A 15,585-nucleotide genomic window follows, 5' to 3' on the forward strand; every position below is an offset into this window, starting at 1 on the left:
AGGAAGCTAAAATGGCAAATGTCTTGCTTTCTGACCTTTAAGCTTTAGGTGTTGTTCAGAGGTCAGAGAATAAATTGAGGTATCAAGGGCATCAGGAGACCCTGTTCTTTGCTGTATTTATAACCATGAATCCCAAAGACTTTCTGCTCTGCTGCAAGATGGAGCCTATTTTTGAAGCTCTTCTGAGAAAGCTTCTTGCCACGACAGAAATGTCTTGTGTATCAGAAGGGACTTCCATATCCTCACATTATATATTCAGAGATAGAAAAAAAATTGAAATTGAGTCTTGATATGTCCCAGTTTTGAGGGTCTTCCAGGTTACAAAGTTGTTCTAGCCAATAGTCCATTTTGACAAGAAACTGTGTTTTTTAGTCCCTTTTTCAGAAGTTTTTCTCCATTCTCCCTGATGCTCTGTGATATATTTTTTTTAATGCCAGTGAGGCAGATCCATATCTTTCAATTGAAAATTAATGCAAAATAAAATGGGCAAAATATGTCCATGTGTTCAATTTCAAGATAAGATATGGTTTTGTATCTCACTCTAGGAAAATATGTTCACTTACTTTGTTCTGAATAATTATGGATGTGTGGAGGTATTTAAAAATACAGAGCCTTTTTTATATATGGCAGGTAGATGAGAGTAAAATAAGGTGTCAGTTTTGATCTGTGCCTTCAAAATTTTATTTCAAAGACCTTTGGCCCTGTGTTATTTCTGTGCAAAACAGTATTTGGTTCTGTCTGAACTCATTAGAGATACTTACTTGGAGCAGCTAAGCTGAGCCTGCTAAGCAACATATCTTAGTACTGTCCAGGCTTGTGTCCCACTTAAATCAGTAGGTAAATCAGTTGTCTGCTTCCAGTTGTCTTAAATTCAGTAAAATGTTCATATTGCTTCTGATTGCCTGTGTTGTAAAGTGCTGTTTTGTCCCCCTAGGAAGTGGAGCTCCGAGTCACTCTGATAAAGTCAGAGAAGGGCAGTCTGGGCTTTACAGTGACCAAAGGCAATGAGAATGTTGGCTGCTACATCCATGACATTGTTCAGGATCCTGCCAAAAGCGATGGGAGACTACGGCCTGGAGACCGACTGATAAAAGTGAGAGAATTGATGTTTTCAGATACAGGGATTGTGCGAAAAGGACAACTTTGAGTCAAAAAGAAGAAAGTGAACTGTGTTGTGGGCAAATCAAATGTGGTTAAAAGACAAAGGCATGCACCTTCTGAGAGGCATGATTTAATAGCACTTGAGAATGGTGTCTTAACTGAGGGACCTAACAAGGGCACCTGTTGCTTTTGTCGTTGCAGGTTAATGACATTGATGTCACTAACATGAGCCATACTGATGCAGTCAGCTTTCTCCGTGCTGCCCCAAGGACTGTCAGATTAGTGCTTGGGCGTGTTCTGGAGTTACCAAAGATGCCAGTGTTGCCTCATTTGCTGCCTGATATTACACTAATGTGCCATAAGGAGGAGCTAGGTAACACGGAATTACTCTGCTTTTTCCTGTAAAGCAAAGTTTTGCCCTTCAGTTACAAAGAAAGGTTGATTTTTAAATTTTTTTTCCCCTCTTTTCCTGCAAAGGTTTGTCATTAGCGGGAGGCCATGACAGCCTTTATCAGGTTGTGTATATTAGTGACATTCTCCCCAAATCGGTTGCTGCCAGAGAAGAGAGTCTCCATGTACTAGATATTATCCATTACATTAATGGAGTAAGCACACAAGGAATGACTCTGAAAGAAGCCAAAAGAATGCTGGAAACATACCTTCCAACAGTGGTGCTCAAAGCAACCAGGTATGTTCTGGCAGCAAATGCTTCCCTCCACTTTCTGTTCTTCTTGCATGATTGTATGAATATATGTATGAGTATATGAGTAAAACCTTTTCCTGGTATGATAGGGAATTTGCCACATGTTACTGAGGATTGGTGCCACAGAAAGGGTCTGTAAAATTCACAGGTTTTGTACTGCAGTGGAGCCAAGAGTACATGGTACTTGCTGTGCTTGTGTTTCTTGGGAACACAAAGGCTATGTCCAGCTGTGAACTATAAGTGTTCAAATAGACCCCCTGCAACCCAGGAGGAGCTAGTCAGAGACCTGCTGTGGCACTTGGATGCTCACAAGTCTGTGGGGCTGGATGGCATTCATCCAAGGGTACAGAGGGAGCTGGCAGGAGAGCTCACCAAGCCACTCTCCATCATTTGTCATCAGTCCTGGCTCACTGGGGAGGTCCCAGGTGACTGCAGGTTCTCTCTCCTGGAGAAACTGGCAGCCTGTGGCTTGGACAGATGCTCTCTTCATTGAGTTAAAAACTGGCTGGAGTGAGAGAGTGATGGTGAATGGTGCTACTGGGGTCCCCCAAGGTTCAGTATTGGGGCCAGTCCTGTTTGATTTCTTTATTTATTATTTGGAAGAGGGGATTGGATGCATCCATAGTCAGTTTGCAAATGATGCCAAGTTGGTTGGAAATGATTAGCAGTTTTGCCAATAGTACTGTTTACATCAATATCTGGTGACTACCGTAATTTATTTATTTTTTAATAAATATTTCTGTAAATATTTCTTTTTGCAGAGATGGCCATGCAGTGTTCCCAAAATCCAAAAGCCCTGAGAACTCAAATCCATGGCCAATGAAAGCTAATGGTAAGATCTCTGTGCTTACTCATTGCGAGTGAAATGCACATGTTTATAAAAATAAAGGAACTGATGTGGGCCATAAGGTACTATCCTAGTCCAGCTTATGGTGACTATCTTCAACAGGAGTTTGCTTGATCTTTCCTCAAAAAGCTCCATGAAAAGAGATTCAGCAATAGGGTTTTTATGATGCCATTTCTCATGTAGTTTAGAAATTCTCTCTAATACAGAGCAGAAAGGTCCCTTTGAACAAGGACCCAGATACCAGATGATGTTTAAAAAAAAAAGGCTGTCAATGACAAGTGTTTGTGGGGTTGTATCTTGAACATTTTGAGGAAAAGGGAATCGACCCTGTTCTCAAAGGTGCATGTTTCCACCGTAAGTTTTTAAACTCTTCATCAATGTTTCTCTTTGCTCAGAGTTGGTTATTTGTATCAGCATTCCTGCTTTCTGCTCCCATTAAACAGAACATTCAAAAAGCCATTGTATGAAGTGTAGTCATTCAGATATGTTTGGCAATGCACAGAAACCAAGCAGGCAGAAATGCTATTCATGCAGTAACAAAGTGTTAAATACCTTGTTTCTTTTATAAAAATAATTGATGAGGGCTAATTTAATTTCAGTGAAAAAGTTGTTGTTTTTTCCCCATTTTTGTTTAGGCTGTTTCTGTGGTGATCCCTGTGATATGACTGAAAAGACAACTGATGCTTATGGGCCCAAGGTAAATATTCCTGTATTGTGCCTATTGTCTCCTATTTGAGAAAAGACTCTATTTGACACTCTTTTAAAAATAAATAAATAAAACAATGTATACAATCCCACTATTGTCACTTCATCTGAATAAGTAGTGATGATAATAAATATGCAAGTTTTTCAAATTTATCTGCTCTTTCTTTGGCACTGTTTTGTTAAAAGAGAAATTGTCTTATAAGAAGGATGCAAGGCTATGATCCAGAAAACTCCATTTAGCTCACAGTTTCTGCATATGCTTGCTTATTGTATTTGCTAGGTGGTTTTCTTTCTTTTTTTCCCCTTAGTTTTTTCTCAGAACTGCTGTGTTGTGGGATCAAAAGTATTGAAGCTTGCATACATTTTATAGAGGTTATAATAATGTTAAATTCTACTCATATTTGTCATCTCCCTCATAGAAGCTGCATTTGGGATTTGTTCTTAGTTGCTTTAATTTTTTTTTTTATTTGCTCTTTTCATGGGAAACTTTTAACACACCTGAAACCTTCTCACCCATCACCCAGCTATCTCAGATGGGAATATGATATGAATAGGGATTTTTATTTGTTGCTGAGGAGAGAACTTTTTAGTGGTTGTTTTCTGCTTCAACAAACTGCCAGTCTCTTCTAAAGAGTTAATTTGTACTGTTCTTTGCTTTCTCAGGTCAATGGCAATGGCATCCTAGGGCCTTCTCAGGGAAATACAGAAAACAATATCCATCACACAAAAGCTCTGATGAACCTCTCAGGACCAGGAGATGCACCTTCCCTTGGATTTACCAATCAGATGTCAGATTTTCCTAAACACAGTGACAAATCAGGTAAGAGATGAGATGAGGACAGACAGCATTATTCTGTCTTTATTGTACCAGTACAAGAGAATCATGGCATTTTTGAATATGCTGAAGTAAATAAATTTTTGGCCGGCAGTCTGTTTTAAAATAGTATCTCCAAGATCATCTCATGTGCTTTGCATTAGAGGAGTTAGTTGATGTTGAAAGTAGATTTCTAGAAACTGAGTTCTGTGTCAGAGAGAGAAAGGAAGGTCATGGTAACAGCCAGAAATAATGCCACGTGTCTGACCCTTTAAATTATTTCTCCAAAACCATCTGATACAGGGAAAACCTGTCATTTTGTACTATTTGTCTTCAGGAACAGAGGTTCCAGATGATGAGTATTATGATGAGGATGACCACAATGAAGTTGTCCAGTATCTGTTGGATGTTGTAGATGAGGAAGCCCAGAACCTCTTAAATCGGAATAATTCGACTTCAGAGGCTCAGAGTCTGCTACATCTCAAGAAGGCTGCATCAGAAAATCACCTGCCAGGTAACACAAGCCATTAAAAAAGCATATCATTAACAGCAAAACACTTATTGAAACAAGGTGCCAAGTAAGCAATTAATTTGGCAGAGCTGACACTGATTTGATGTCTGAACTGGAAGTTTCGCAAGTTGAACTCAGGCAAATAGTTGCTGATTACCATGAACTTGAGATGCAATGTAATAAGTGGGGGTCTGGTTTGATAAATCTGGGGTTTGCTTTAAGTAATCTGAGAAAATGAATCCTGTTCTGGAATTGTCTCTTGAGTGTTGTTTAGGTACCTGCAGCTACAGTCATGTTGGTATGATGAAGTATTTCAGCATTTCACTGATTGCAGGCTGCACAACTTGGGAAAGTTTGCCAACCTGCTTTGTCTCTTTCTAAAAGAGTGAAGTTTTTTCATTTCCTACTTGTGACTGTACACCTTTCTTTTCCTTCATTCCATCTCCTCAATTCTACTTGTTATTAACTGAAATGTATTTAGGAGTAGGTTTTGTAGTTCTTTTTTGGTGTCACACTATGTATGCATGTTCTAAAAATTCAAGCAAGATGCTTGCTACTTCTGTAGAGATTCCTTCTAAAACTCAAGATGCAACTTCCAAAATTATGATTATTTCAGCACTTTTGATGCACTTCTAGGTCACTGGGTTATTGTCATTAGTCACTGCATTAGAAATCAGGGATCACTGAGGTTCTGGCTGTGCCAGGATCTCAGCTGAGGAATACCATTGGAGCTCCAGTACTTCCAATTCCTTGTAGCCTGTCCTTTGCAACTGAAGACATTGAATTGAATACATAAGGTATTGACAGCAGGGTGCTTCCATAGCAGGCATACAAGTCAGATTTTATCTGGCATGTCCTAATTATATTTTGTAAATATAAAGAGTGAGTAGAATCCTGGTTTGGACCTACTGCTGGTCTAAGTGTAACTGAATTGCAGAAAAACAACTGACATGGGGAATATGAAAACTTAGTAGCTCCAGCCTGTCCATCAGTTATGCTGTGACACAGATATTCTGTTAGCTATGCAAACAACCTCACATATCATGGCAACTGTTCCAGTTATAAAATAAAGAGGCCCTAAAGTCTGATTGTCCTATATAATAAGAGCTCTTTTCCAACATGCTGGTAGCAAAGGGACTTAAAAAAGGTTTCTTGGTTGTTCTGGCACCTGTATTCCCTGTCTAGTGCCAGACAGGTGGAACAGGATTCACATTTGTGAGAGGGTGGCTCTTGGGCATTTTCTGATGTGTTTATGCTGTATCTCCTGATTTTACTGTTCAGTAGAGATGAATGGAAAGGTGGCAGAAGATAAATCTGAGGACACAGACTGTGATGGGTCATCTTTACCTGAAGATTTTTCAGAGGTAGGATAGCAAGAAGCTGGCAGATGCTCTTCCAATGTTATTATTTTTCTAACTGGTGTAGAATTTGTGGAAATATGTAACCTGTCTTTCAATGAGAATGTCATTGTCAGTAGTAGCTTTAAATGGTGTACAAACATTTACTTTTTAAATAGTATATGATTATCATAAATTAGCTGTATAAGAGAAAAAACGTGTAGTTATTTTACATTGTTTATATATAAAGTCCATCAGCTTTTTTTCAAAAAGGGTGGTAATAAACTATCTTGTTAATGCTACTTCAGCTTTTTAATTTAAAACATTCAAATGATTCCTGCTCCAAGAAGGGAAACAGTCACAGTGAAAATGAACACTGTGTAGTCTGTACATTTTACTGTCCAAAATGTACGTTTGAAATTTCTTCTCCTGCTGCTTTTTGCTAGGATAAGTTCATTAGCTTGAGTAACTTATATGTGGTTTACTCTACATTATTATGTGTCCTGTTTGACATCAGTCACTAGATGCCTAGGTTTTGTCTCATGCTTCAGATCAGCAGAACTCTGTCTATCCAGCAATTCCTGGCTCTTGCAGCTTTCTGTCCAGTTAGTAGAGCTGAAAATCAAATCAGGAATCTGGCTCTGTGTCAATGTGCTCTGGGGGGAGCCACAAGTAAATTTCTTCGAGTATGGCAGTGGAAAAGCAAGTTGGCCTAAAAAGTATAAATGATTTTGTAGAGTTTTTCATCAAAGAATGATGGAAATGCCTTCCTCTGTGCTGAGTCTTCATTGTCTGTTGAGGAAGGTGTGAATAGGAGTGTGTGTCATTTAGAGGTAGAGCCCTGTTATGTTACATATCCACAATATAGGAATTGTGGCTTGACGGGAGGCAGGAGCTTTCACTATCAAGCTTACCTCATAAAGAGATTCTAAGGATTAGAAATAAAAAAAGCCAACTGAGGGAAACTTAGATGACTCTGCTGCAGCTATGAGTCAGGAATGATTTTAATATAGCTTTTTGGCCTTGTTACAGTAGAGTATCTTTCCAAGTGCTCAGTGTTCTCATCCTCTGTTATTTTGGGTTAATGAGATGTCTAAAAGAGGAAAGTCTTTCATTATGTGCTGCTTTGAACTTAGTACCCTCAGAAATAGTCCCTGTAATTGTTAATTGTTTAAAATTTGCAGTATGTGAATGCTGTAACTATGTCCTTTAATGTGTTTTGAAATATTTCTTCTTCTAGCCGACACATGTAAATGGTCATGAAGACTATTGTGAAGTAAAAGCTGTGCCAGAAAGGTAAGATTTCTTTTCTAGTGTTGACTGAAAGCAAACCTGTGAAGTCTGGAAGTCTGAAGTGTAATATGTTGTGATGAGAGTAAAACAACAAAAACCAAGAAACCACCCCCAAAACAAAACCAATAAAATATCTGTGCAGCATCCTATTGAATGGTTCTCTGTCTATTCCTTACTTAAAAGTTTATGATTTGCCTAATCAGCTTTATGTGGTTTACTGTGCCCTACTTCTGTTTGTTCCTTTGGTACATGGTTATTGCAAGTAACTGGACTGTGTTCAGATGTCTCCAAATAACGTAATTGGCATTGTACTAACAACTTGGTTCTTGGATGTGAAGAAAACATTCAAACAATGCTGTCTTCAGTTCAAATCTGTACCAGCTTCATTAGTGTTACATCTTCTGGTTTTAGAGACTGCAACTCGAGTGTAGAGTTCCACTGCTCCATCAGCTCCCATTTGGGTGCCTGGGGCTTATTGTTTTTTCCATGGAGCACAAAGTATATGCCTGACCAAGTTACTAGCTGTCCCTTTGAGCCACTTTGAACTTTAGAAATTCCAAAGGTTGTTTTTCTTTGTGAAATAATTTTAGTCTAAGGGAATTTCAGTAAAAGTGTATATGCTTTTATGTTTTTAAGCTTGTGGGTTGAGACTTGGCACAAGCAATGGCATTATGACCTAAAATACTTAACACATTCATCCCTATCTTCAACAAAGCTAGAAAACTTGCAATTGAAAATAGATACTCTAGTGTACTGAATTATAGGAATGGTACAAATCTGCTATTGGATGCTCTTTAAGTGCTTAGCCTTTGAAAAGTAATTGCAGTGGTAGTTATTACTAGATTTGTATATTCTTGGCCCTTTTTCCACTGTTCTCTTTTTCAGATCCCCTCTGGGGATTTTAAAAAAAAAAGGGTGTGGGGGAAGTTAGGTTTTTGACATCACTGGTGTGGGTCCAGTCCAGAAATACCTGTAGCTCTAAATTACTCTGGTGATTTTTTTTTTGTTTGGTTGGTTTTGGGTTTTGTTTTTTTTTTTTAACTAGGTTACAAATGTGCTGGTTCTAGATGTTCTGTCTTACTTCCATACTTTGTCCTCCTATAGATCTCCTCCACGGCCTTCCTTGAGCCAGGCAGATGAGGATGAAATCACATGGGGAAGTGATGAACTGCCGATTGAATCAGTCAGCCAGGAACGTGTAAATAAAGGCAAGGACATTTAACATAATCAGTGGAAGATTTCAGGGTCACATTAAATAGACAGAAGTGAATTTTAAGACCTCCTGGATATGTTTTGAGGGTGTAATGACAGGTATAATGGGGATTCAAACTGCTCAGCAATGCACTGGAAAGGATCTCTACAGCTTTGTGCAATAAGTGTGTGAGAGTTAATAGGAGCAAGTATTGGCAACATTGTGTCTGTAGCTGTAGAAGAGCTGGGACCAGCTGAGATGCTTCCTTCCTCAGTATGTATCTCACAAAAGCGGTAACAATAAATATAAGTTTCACTGTGATTAGATTGATACATCATGTGCTTCACATACCATGCTCAGATTAGACAATACTTTCTCTTGACTGTCATTCTTCCACTGCTACTCAGAGTGGCAGAGTAGAACTGTGCAGTTTGGTATGTTTGGCAGAATCTAGTCTTCACTTTTTTGAGATAGCATTAGAAATGTCAGTTCCTGAAGTGCATATACAGCAGTCCTTTTTGTTCATTAAAAGAAAAAAAAGATAACCCATGTGGTACTTCAGACTAAGTCAGTAGATTTAGGACGCTTCTAATGGCAAGAGCGATTCTTGGTGTATTAACTTTCTTGTGCTTCAGAGAAGCACTGAAGGCCTGATGGGAGGCAAGCTTTGTTGGAAAAAAAAATTTGTCTCCAGATGATAATTGTGCTATATACATGTTGAGTATTAGTGCTGAAAACAAGTCACAGGCTGTAATGTGGAGAGTTCTGAATTCATCCCTGTGTGCATTCAGCCATCTTTGTAGAATATCATGTGAAGAACTTAAATTTAAAATGTAGTTGAAGGTGGTTTCAATGTATTTATTGGAAGTTTGGGAAAATACTCCCTTTGGTTCCTGAATTTAGCAGAGCTGATTTTGTGTCATACTGATTTTGTTAGTTAATTTGGTTTTGCCTGTCAAACTGAGAGGACAGCTGTGTGTTCTCTCTGGTGCATGGGGACATTCAAGAAAACAGGTAGTGCAGTGGTGAACAGCAACATGTAAATCCAACATTGAGCTACAGTTTATATTTCCCTGGTTCTAGCTATTTATTTATATTTGTATTTTGTGATAGATTTCCCCCTAGTGACAAATGAAGAAATCTCTGCACTCCCTACTGTGAATGTGCTCCCTGGAGGCAAATATTCAGGAGCCAAATTGAAGTCAGTAATCAGAATGTTGCGTGGATTGCTGGAACAGGGAGTCCCTTCTAAAGAGATTGAAGTGAGTAACTATTTGTCCTTTAAAGTCCTTTTTCCTAGTATGAAACAAAAATAGAATAGCTGGATCATCACTGCCTTGAATACTACAGCTCTTTATTGAAAGCTCAAAAGAGATAAAAAGACTTAACACCAAAGATTTCTCTCCCTTCCCCCACAAACTGCTGAGAGATGAGATGAGTCTGAATTCAGTTCATAAGTATTTTTTTTTACATCATGCTTGCTCCTGGTAAATTACCAAGTGAATATGATGTAAACAGGCATCGACAAAGTAAAGGCTATGAAATCCAGCTACTGAATGTGAAACCAGTCTTTCCAAAGTGTTAAATCAGCCATGTTACATGATCTCTGTTTTTTGGGGAGAATGAGAAAATGTTTACTGGATAGTAGGTGGGGTTTGGTTTTGGGGTTTCTTGTTTATTTCATTTTCTTGGCTGTGTGAAAGATTCCTTCCTGTGACTGCATTACCTTGCATATCCACATTAGGATTTGATTTTTCGTGGTTCTGTCTAATTATTACTTGATAACATAACTGGTCTTAACATTATTACCAATTCAGTGCTTTCCTAATGCATATGTGCTTCTTTACAGAATCTTCAGGAGTTAAAACCTCTGGATCAGTGTTTGATTGGACAAGCAAAGGAGAACAGGAGAAAAAACAGATATAAAAACATACTTCCTTGTAAGTCCAAACTCATTTGAAATTCACAGTTGATATTCTGTCCCTACCTGTATGGTCAGATGGATTGGATCAGAATGGTGGAATGGTTTGATTCCTAATCCTAGTACGGAAAAAATTAAAGCAAGCATTTGTAAAGCAGTTTAAGAGCAGTGAACAATATACTACTGTGCTGCAGTAGGTAGGGATGGATATTCACAGACTTTTCAGTTGTTTCAGCAGATCCCAGGTCTTAAATGATGTGTACGTTTGGAGCTAGACAAGGTTTTTTCAGTTTTACCCATGTAAAACTGGAAACACAGACATGTATACTATTATCAGTAAATTTCCTGCCATAAAATTCTGCTTGTTAGGTGTCGAGAAGTAAGGACTGATAGATGTTGGTTCTGTGTGAGAAAAATTCAACCTCAGTTTTTCGGAGTTGCTACAGTTCAAATCGTGTATGCTGATTTATATTTCTCCTATAATAGATATTTTTTTCTTTATTGAAAATACTGATTAGTACCCTAAATTAAGTATCTAAGTGATTTATTTCTTTCAAAGCAAGATGTGGAAGCCTCTGTGGAGATAAGTGCTGTGTGAGTGCATAAGGCTTGACATCTCTATTGTGTGAGGATCTAACTGTGTGCACACCTAACATGAGGTCTTTTTGTTGTGTGGGGATTGCAGATGACACCACCAGAGTCCCCCTTGGGGTTGAAGGAGGATACATCAATGCCAGCTTCATTCGCATGCCCGTGGGGAACGAGGAGTTCGTTTACATTGCATGCCAAGGACCTCTTCCTACTACTGTAGCAGATTTCTGGCAAATGGTTTGGGAGCAAAACTGTACTGTAATTGCCATGATGACTCAGGAGGTCGAGGGAGAAAAGATAAAGTGTCAGCGTTACTGGCCAGATGTGCTCAATAAAACCACCATGATCAATGACAGACTACGCCTTGCTCTTGTGAGGCTTCAGCAGCTGAAGGGCTTTATCATCAGAGTGCTGGAGCTCGAAGAGATTCAGGTGAGAGAATCTAATTCTGCATGCTCAGAGGTTTTCTGAGTGTTGCCATATTTATCCTTATGCTTCTGGCTTGCCTGCTTTCACTTGCATTGGCTACATCAAGGGGTAACCCAGGGCTTCTCCTCTGCCCAGTGATCGTTACTGATCAGCTGTTCTTCGTTGCAGCTTGTGCTAGGCTGTGACCTTTGTAGGAGAAAGCATTTGGGCCAGGTTATGATTTCATTACACTAACGAGACTCTAAACTTTGGCTCTCTTTGGCCACAGAAACGTATATAGGAATCTGAAATTCACTAATAATTCAGTCTGGCTGATTGATTCATCTGTACGATCAGCTCAGTCTGCACAGTGAATCTTACACTTTTAAATTACTTACTAGTTATTTCCAGTTTAGCTCTTGTTTTATTGAATTACTAAGCACCTTGACTAGGCAAATCCCTCTTTTCTGAGACTTTTCTTTGAGAGCTCCATTTCTTTGTTTTTATTGTTGCTGTTCTCAAACCTCAGACAGGTGAGGTGCGGCACATTTCCCACCTGAACTTCATCGCCTGGCCTGACCATGACACTCCCTCTCAGCCAGATGATCTGCTCACCTTCATCTCCTACATGCGCCACGTGCACAAGTCAGGACCCATCATCACCCACTGCAGTGCAGGCATTGGGAGGTCAGGCACCCTCATCTGTATAGATGTGGTTCTGGGGCTCATCAGCAGAGACCTCGATGTGAGTATGCCATGGGATGGGCTCAGTGGTGCTTCTGACCTGCAGGAAATGTGTTCCTCTGGATCCATTCAATCTTTTAAAGAGTGTGCCATGCTGTTGGCTGTAGCATGTTTGCTTGTTGGTGATTCCAGGTGGGGAGAGCTCTAATATCCCGTGGTTCTTGGGTAAGCTCAGGGAATCTCAAGTGTCCTGGCTGCTGGTCACCTCAGCAACCAGGTGCCACTTGAGGTATGTTGCAAGGACATCTTCTGCCATAGTGGACTTGTGGCATATGGCATGGGAAAAATGGTGTTGCCAGTATGGCTTGGGCAATTGATGAAAGGGGTGTGTAAATTAACTTTTCCAGCACAACCAGGGAAGTGTTTTCTAGGGTGATCCACAGGAGGGTGCTAGCTTCCTTATGTTCATGTCCTTCAGTGGCCTGGGGTAGCAAACCTGGGGAATTTCTAGAGATGAGCTACATCACACTTAGCTCAGTGGGGTTTCTAAGAACGCTGTGAATGTCTAGAACTTTATAGTCCTGGGGAAATAAAAGGTGTTTTGTAAGGTTGGACCAAGGGGGTCTCTTCTGCATGCTTAGTTCGCAGTAAGAGTAAGCAAGAGAGCCTGTGTACAGAAAGAACATAAGAGAAGGAGTGTGTCTGATGTAGGGCTACATCCAGATTGCCCAGAGATAGCACATGCTGGTTATCTACCAAACATAGGCTACAGTGAATTATTTGTTTCACTACTAATGTACCTTATTCTGTTCCCTGGTTTGATGCTGGGGATGTTTCTTTTCTCTGCATGTCTTTTTTTTTTTTTTTTTTTTTTTTTTTTTTTTTTTTTGTTTAACTTGCTGTTTGTTTTGGTAGTTCGACATCTCCGACTTGGTGCGCACGATGCGCCTGCAGAGACATGGAATGGTTCAGACAGAGGTGAGTCTGGATTCCCCAGGTGTCCATTGAACCATGGGATGTGCCAGAGAACTTTGTGATGCACACAGCAGACGTCTTTGTGCACTGTCATGTAACATTTATGTCACAGGAATTAGATCAGATGAGTAGCAGTATGTATTTAATGTTTATAAACACAAGCCATTTTTAATGTGCTGTATTGTTTTGATCTGTGTCTAAAAAAATAACTGTGAGTTTTCATCTTCAAAAGCATGTGTTTATGGAAGAAGTCAGCTAAGGTTTTTTTGCTTGAAGTTGCATTATAAATGAAGAGAAGGCCTAACTGAAGCTGCTATTAATCACTGATACTATCAGAGATGTCTTGAAATCTCCTTTGTGGAGATATTCAACCAGAAGTTAAATGAATCTCTTAGGAACAACCTAGATCTAGAGCTAATTTACTTTAGAGATGGTCATCACAAGGTCTTGTTAAAATCTGCACCTTTTGTTTGAATGGGAAGGAACTGTGAAGACATAGTTAAAAAAAAACCCTGAAATAAAACCATGAAACCATCAGCCCCATCCCTACCTCACACCCCAAAACATATATTAGCCCCCACACCTCTTATCCCTGAGATTATGGTAAGAAAGTTGCACTGTCATCTGAGTTCTGTATTAGTTGGCATTGGTGCAAGACCTTGAAATTCACTTGCTGTCTTCATTTCTACTCATGTAAACTGCCTGATCTCCTTTAGGTGGTTTTGGTGTGAAAGGAGGATAAATGTCCCATATGAAATAAATCCTAAGTGGCAGAGGAGTGTCTGTATTTGTTTTAAGTTGAGGTCACATATTTTTCCACTGTGGTCTTTTTGTTTATGTGGGCTTTTTCTTTTCTTTGGGATTTGTTGTTGTTGTTGTTGTCGATTTTATTATTTAACAGTGTAATTAGTATTGAAATCAAGCACTATGTAACCATGAAGTGCAAGTTGAGAGCACTTAGGTGATGCAGGCATTTTTCACAGGTTCTGTAATTTCCTTTTCCTTGCAGGATCAGTACATTTTCTGCTATCAAGTTGTCCTTTATGTCCTGAATCATCTCCAACATGAAGAACAACAGAGAGACAAATAAAATACTGAAGCAAAAGTTTGTTTAAAATAGGAAGCCAGGAGTTTGAGAGGCTCTTGAATGTTTTATTTGTCCTGCCAATAGTTTTCTAATCCCTTTATTCAGTTGCTGTGTAATGTCTTTTCTATAAAGTCTCTCCATCATTCAAAAGAAGGTATATAGTTCTAAGGGAAAGGGATAGCTCATACAATACCACTATTGGGTTCAGACCCACAGATGCACATGTGAGATTTTTCTATAACAATATTTAATAAAGCTGCATTTTTTGCAGCTTTCTTAATATGTCACAAAATACTGAAATAAAAATATTTTAATTTAAAAAGAGAAGTAAAGAAGAAGAAAAAAAGTAATCCTTTAGTACTTCCTGCAGTTCTGCAACTGTTTTGGGGTATTTGTTTCTTACAGGGTGGGGAATTGGGAGGGATGAAGCAGTATTTTTATCCTGGCAAACTATTACAAAGACATTTTACTAGTCTCTTTTGAAAGCTTGTTTATGGCACAGAATTTTTGCCCTTCTAGTACAATTACAACTATATTATAGAGGGTATCTTGAAATCAGCATTTAAGCTTTAAAGAGATGCCTGTTAGCATAAGGATAGTAGTGAATGTTAACTGTATCACAGTTAATAATGTTTACTTCATAGAATTTCATGTATATATTTATATACTTTTACACAAAAAAAGCTGAATTATTGGGTGTCTAACCTTATTATTGATTAGGCATCTCCACTCTGTAAATAAAAATATACCTAATGTACACTGATCAGTGGGTTTGGGTATTTTTGTGTCTTTGTGACTGATTTTTCTTGGCCTTACATGGTATCATTACTTGTGGTTGCTGCATTAAGACATAAGGACTGTGCATGTTTTAAGTTTTCAATGTTCTTCTGTTCTTCAGTATCTGTTAAAAAAATCTGGCAGAACTGTGGGCTCATTTCTGGAGAGTTTCCACACCGTGGTGAAAGGAAGAGTTTATTTTTCCTCCTTCTTTGTTTACCAGCACACCTGGACATTGAGACCATGTCACCTTTTAGTGGGTGTGTTTGCACTGCCACAGCTATGTTCTGACAACAATGTAACCTGCTCTGCTTATAGCAACTGGGTTTGAGGTTGGAGGCAGGAAATCAGATTCTAAGTAGCTCAGTGGTTTAGTGATACTGTAAACAGTCAAAACTATTCTGATAGAAAATTTTCATTTTGTGCTCTGTGGGAGCCTTGGATAGTGAATAAATGCCACCAGCCAGCACATCAGCCTCGAGTGGTCGTTCGAGAGTTTGGGCAATATTACTGTCTCAGCAGTGCTTGCCAGAACTGAAGCTCTTGACTTGTGCTGTCAGGAAAGGTATAAGAGTGCTAATTAACAGCATTCTGCATTGAAGTGGTGGAAATAAGTTCAGAGGCGGGTTATTATTCAAG

General features: G+C 39.1%; 1 protein-coding gene across 1 annotated transcript in view; it reads left to right on the top strand.

The window, feature by feature from the left end:
- Nucleotides 1-14,932, top strand: part of PTPN13 (protein tyrosine phosphatase non-receptor type 13) — a 116,125-nt gene extending 101,193 nt beyond the window's left edge. The window contains exons 34-49 of the mRNA XM_085058147.1: nt 935-1,093; nt 1,303-1,474; nt 1,579-1,789; nt 2,566-2,636; nt 3,287-3,348; nt 4,020-4,176; nt 4,508-4,684; nt 5,963-6,045; nt 7,259-7,314; nt 8,416-8,519; nt 9,617-9,765; nt 10,353-10,443; nt 11,110-11,447; nt 11,953-12,168; nt 13,023-13,085; nt 14,092-14,932. Coding sequence (XP_084914273.1) covers nt 935-1,093; nt 1,303-1,474; nt 1,579-1,789; nt 2,566-2,636; nt 3,287-3,348; nt 4,020-4,176; nt 4,508-4,684; nt 5,963-6,045; nt 7,259-7,314; nt 8,416-8,519; nt 9,617-9,765; nt 10,353-10,443; nt 11,110-11,447; nt 11,953-12,168; nt 13,023-13,085; nt 14,092-14,172 — 2,190 coding nt within the window. The 3' untranslated portion in view covers nt 14,173-14,932. The remainder of the gene's footprint in view (nt 1-934; nt 1,094-1,302; nt 1,475-1,578; nt 1,790-2,565; nt 2,637-3,286; nt 3,349-4,019; nt 4,177-4,507; nt 4,685-5,962; nt 6,046-7,258; nt 7,315-8,415; nt 8,520-9,616; nt 9,766-10,352; nt 10,444-11,109; nt 11,448-11,952; nt 12,169-13,022; nt 13,086-14,091) is intronic.
- The last annotated feature ends 653 nt before the right edge of the window (nt 14,933-15,585 follow it).

The sequence above is a fragment of the Lichenostomus cassidix genome, chromosome 4, assembly GCF_008360975.1.
Source record: "Lichenostomus cassidix isolate B80296 chromosome 4, HeHo_3.0, whole genome shotgun sequence".
In the NCBI taxonomy this organism is placed as follows: Eukaryota; Metazoa; Chordata; class Aves; order Passeriformes; family Meliphagidae; genus Lichenostomus; species Lichenostomus cassidix.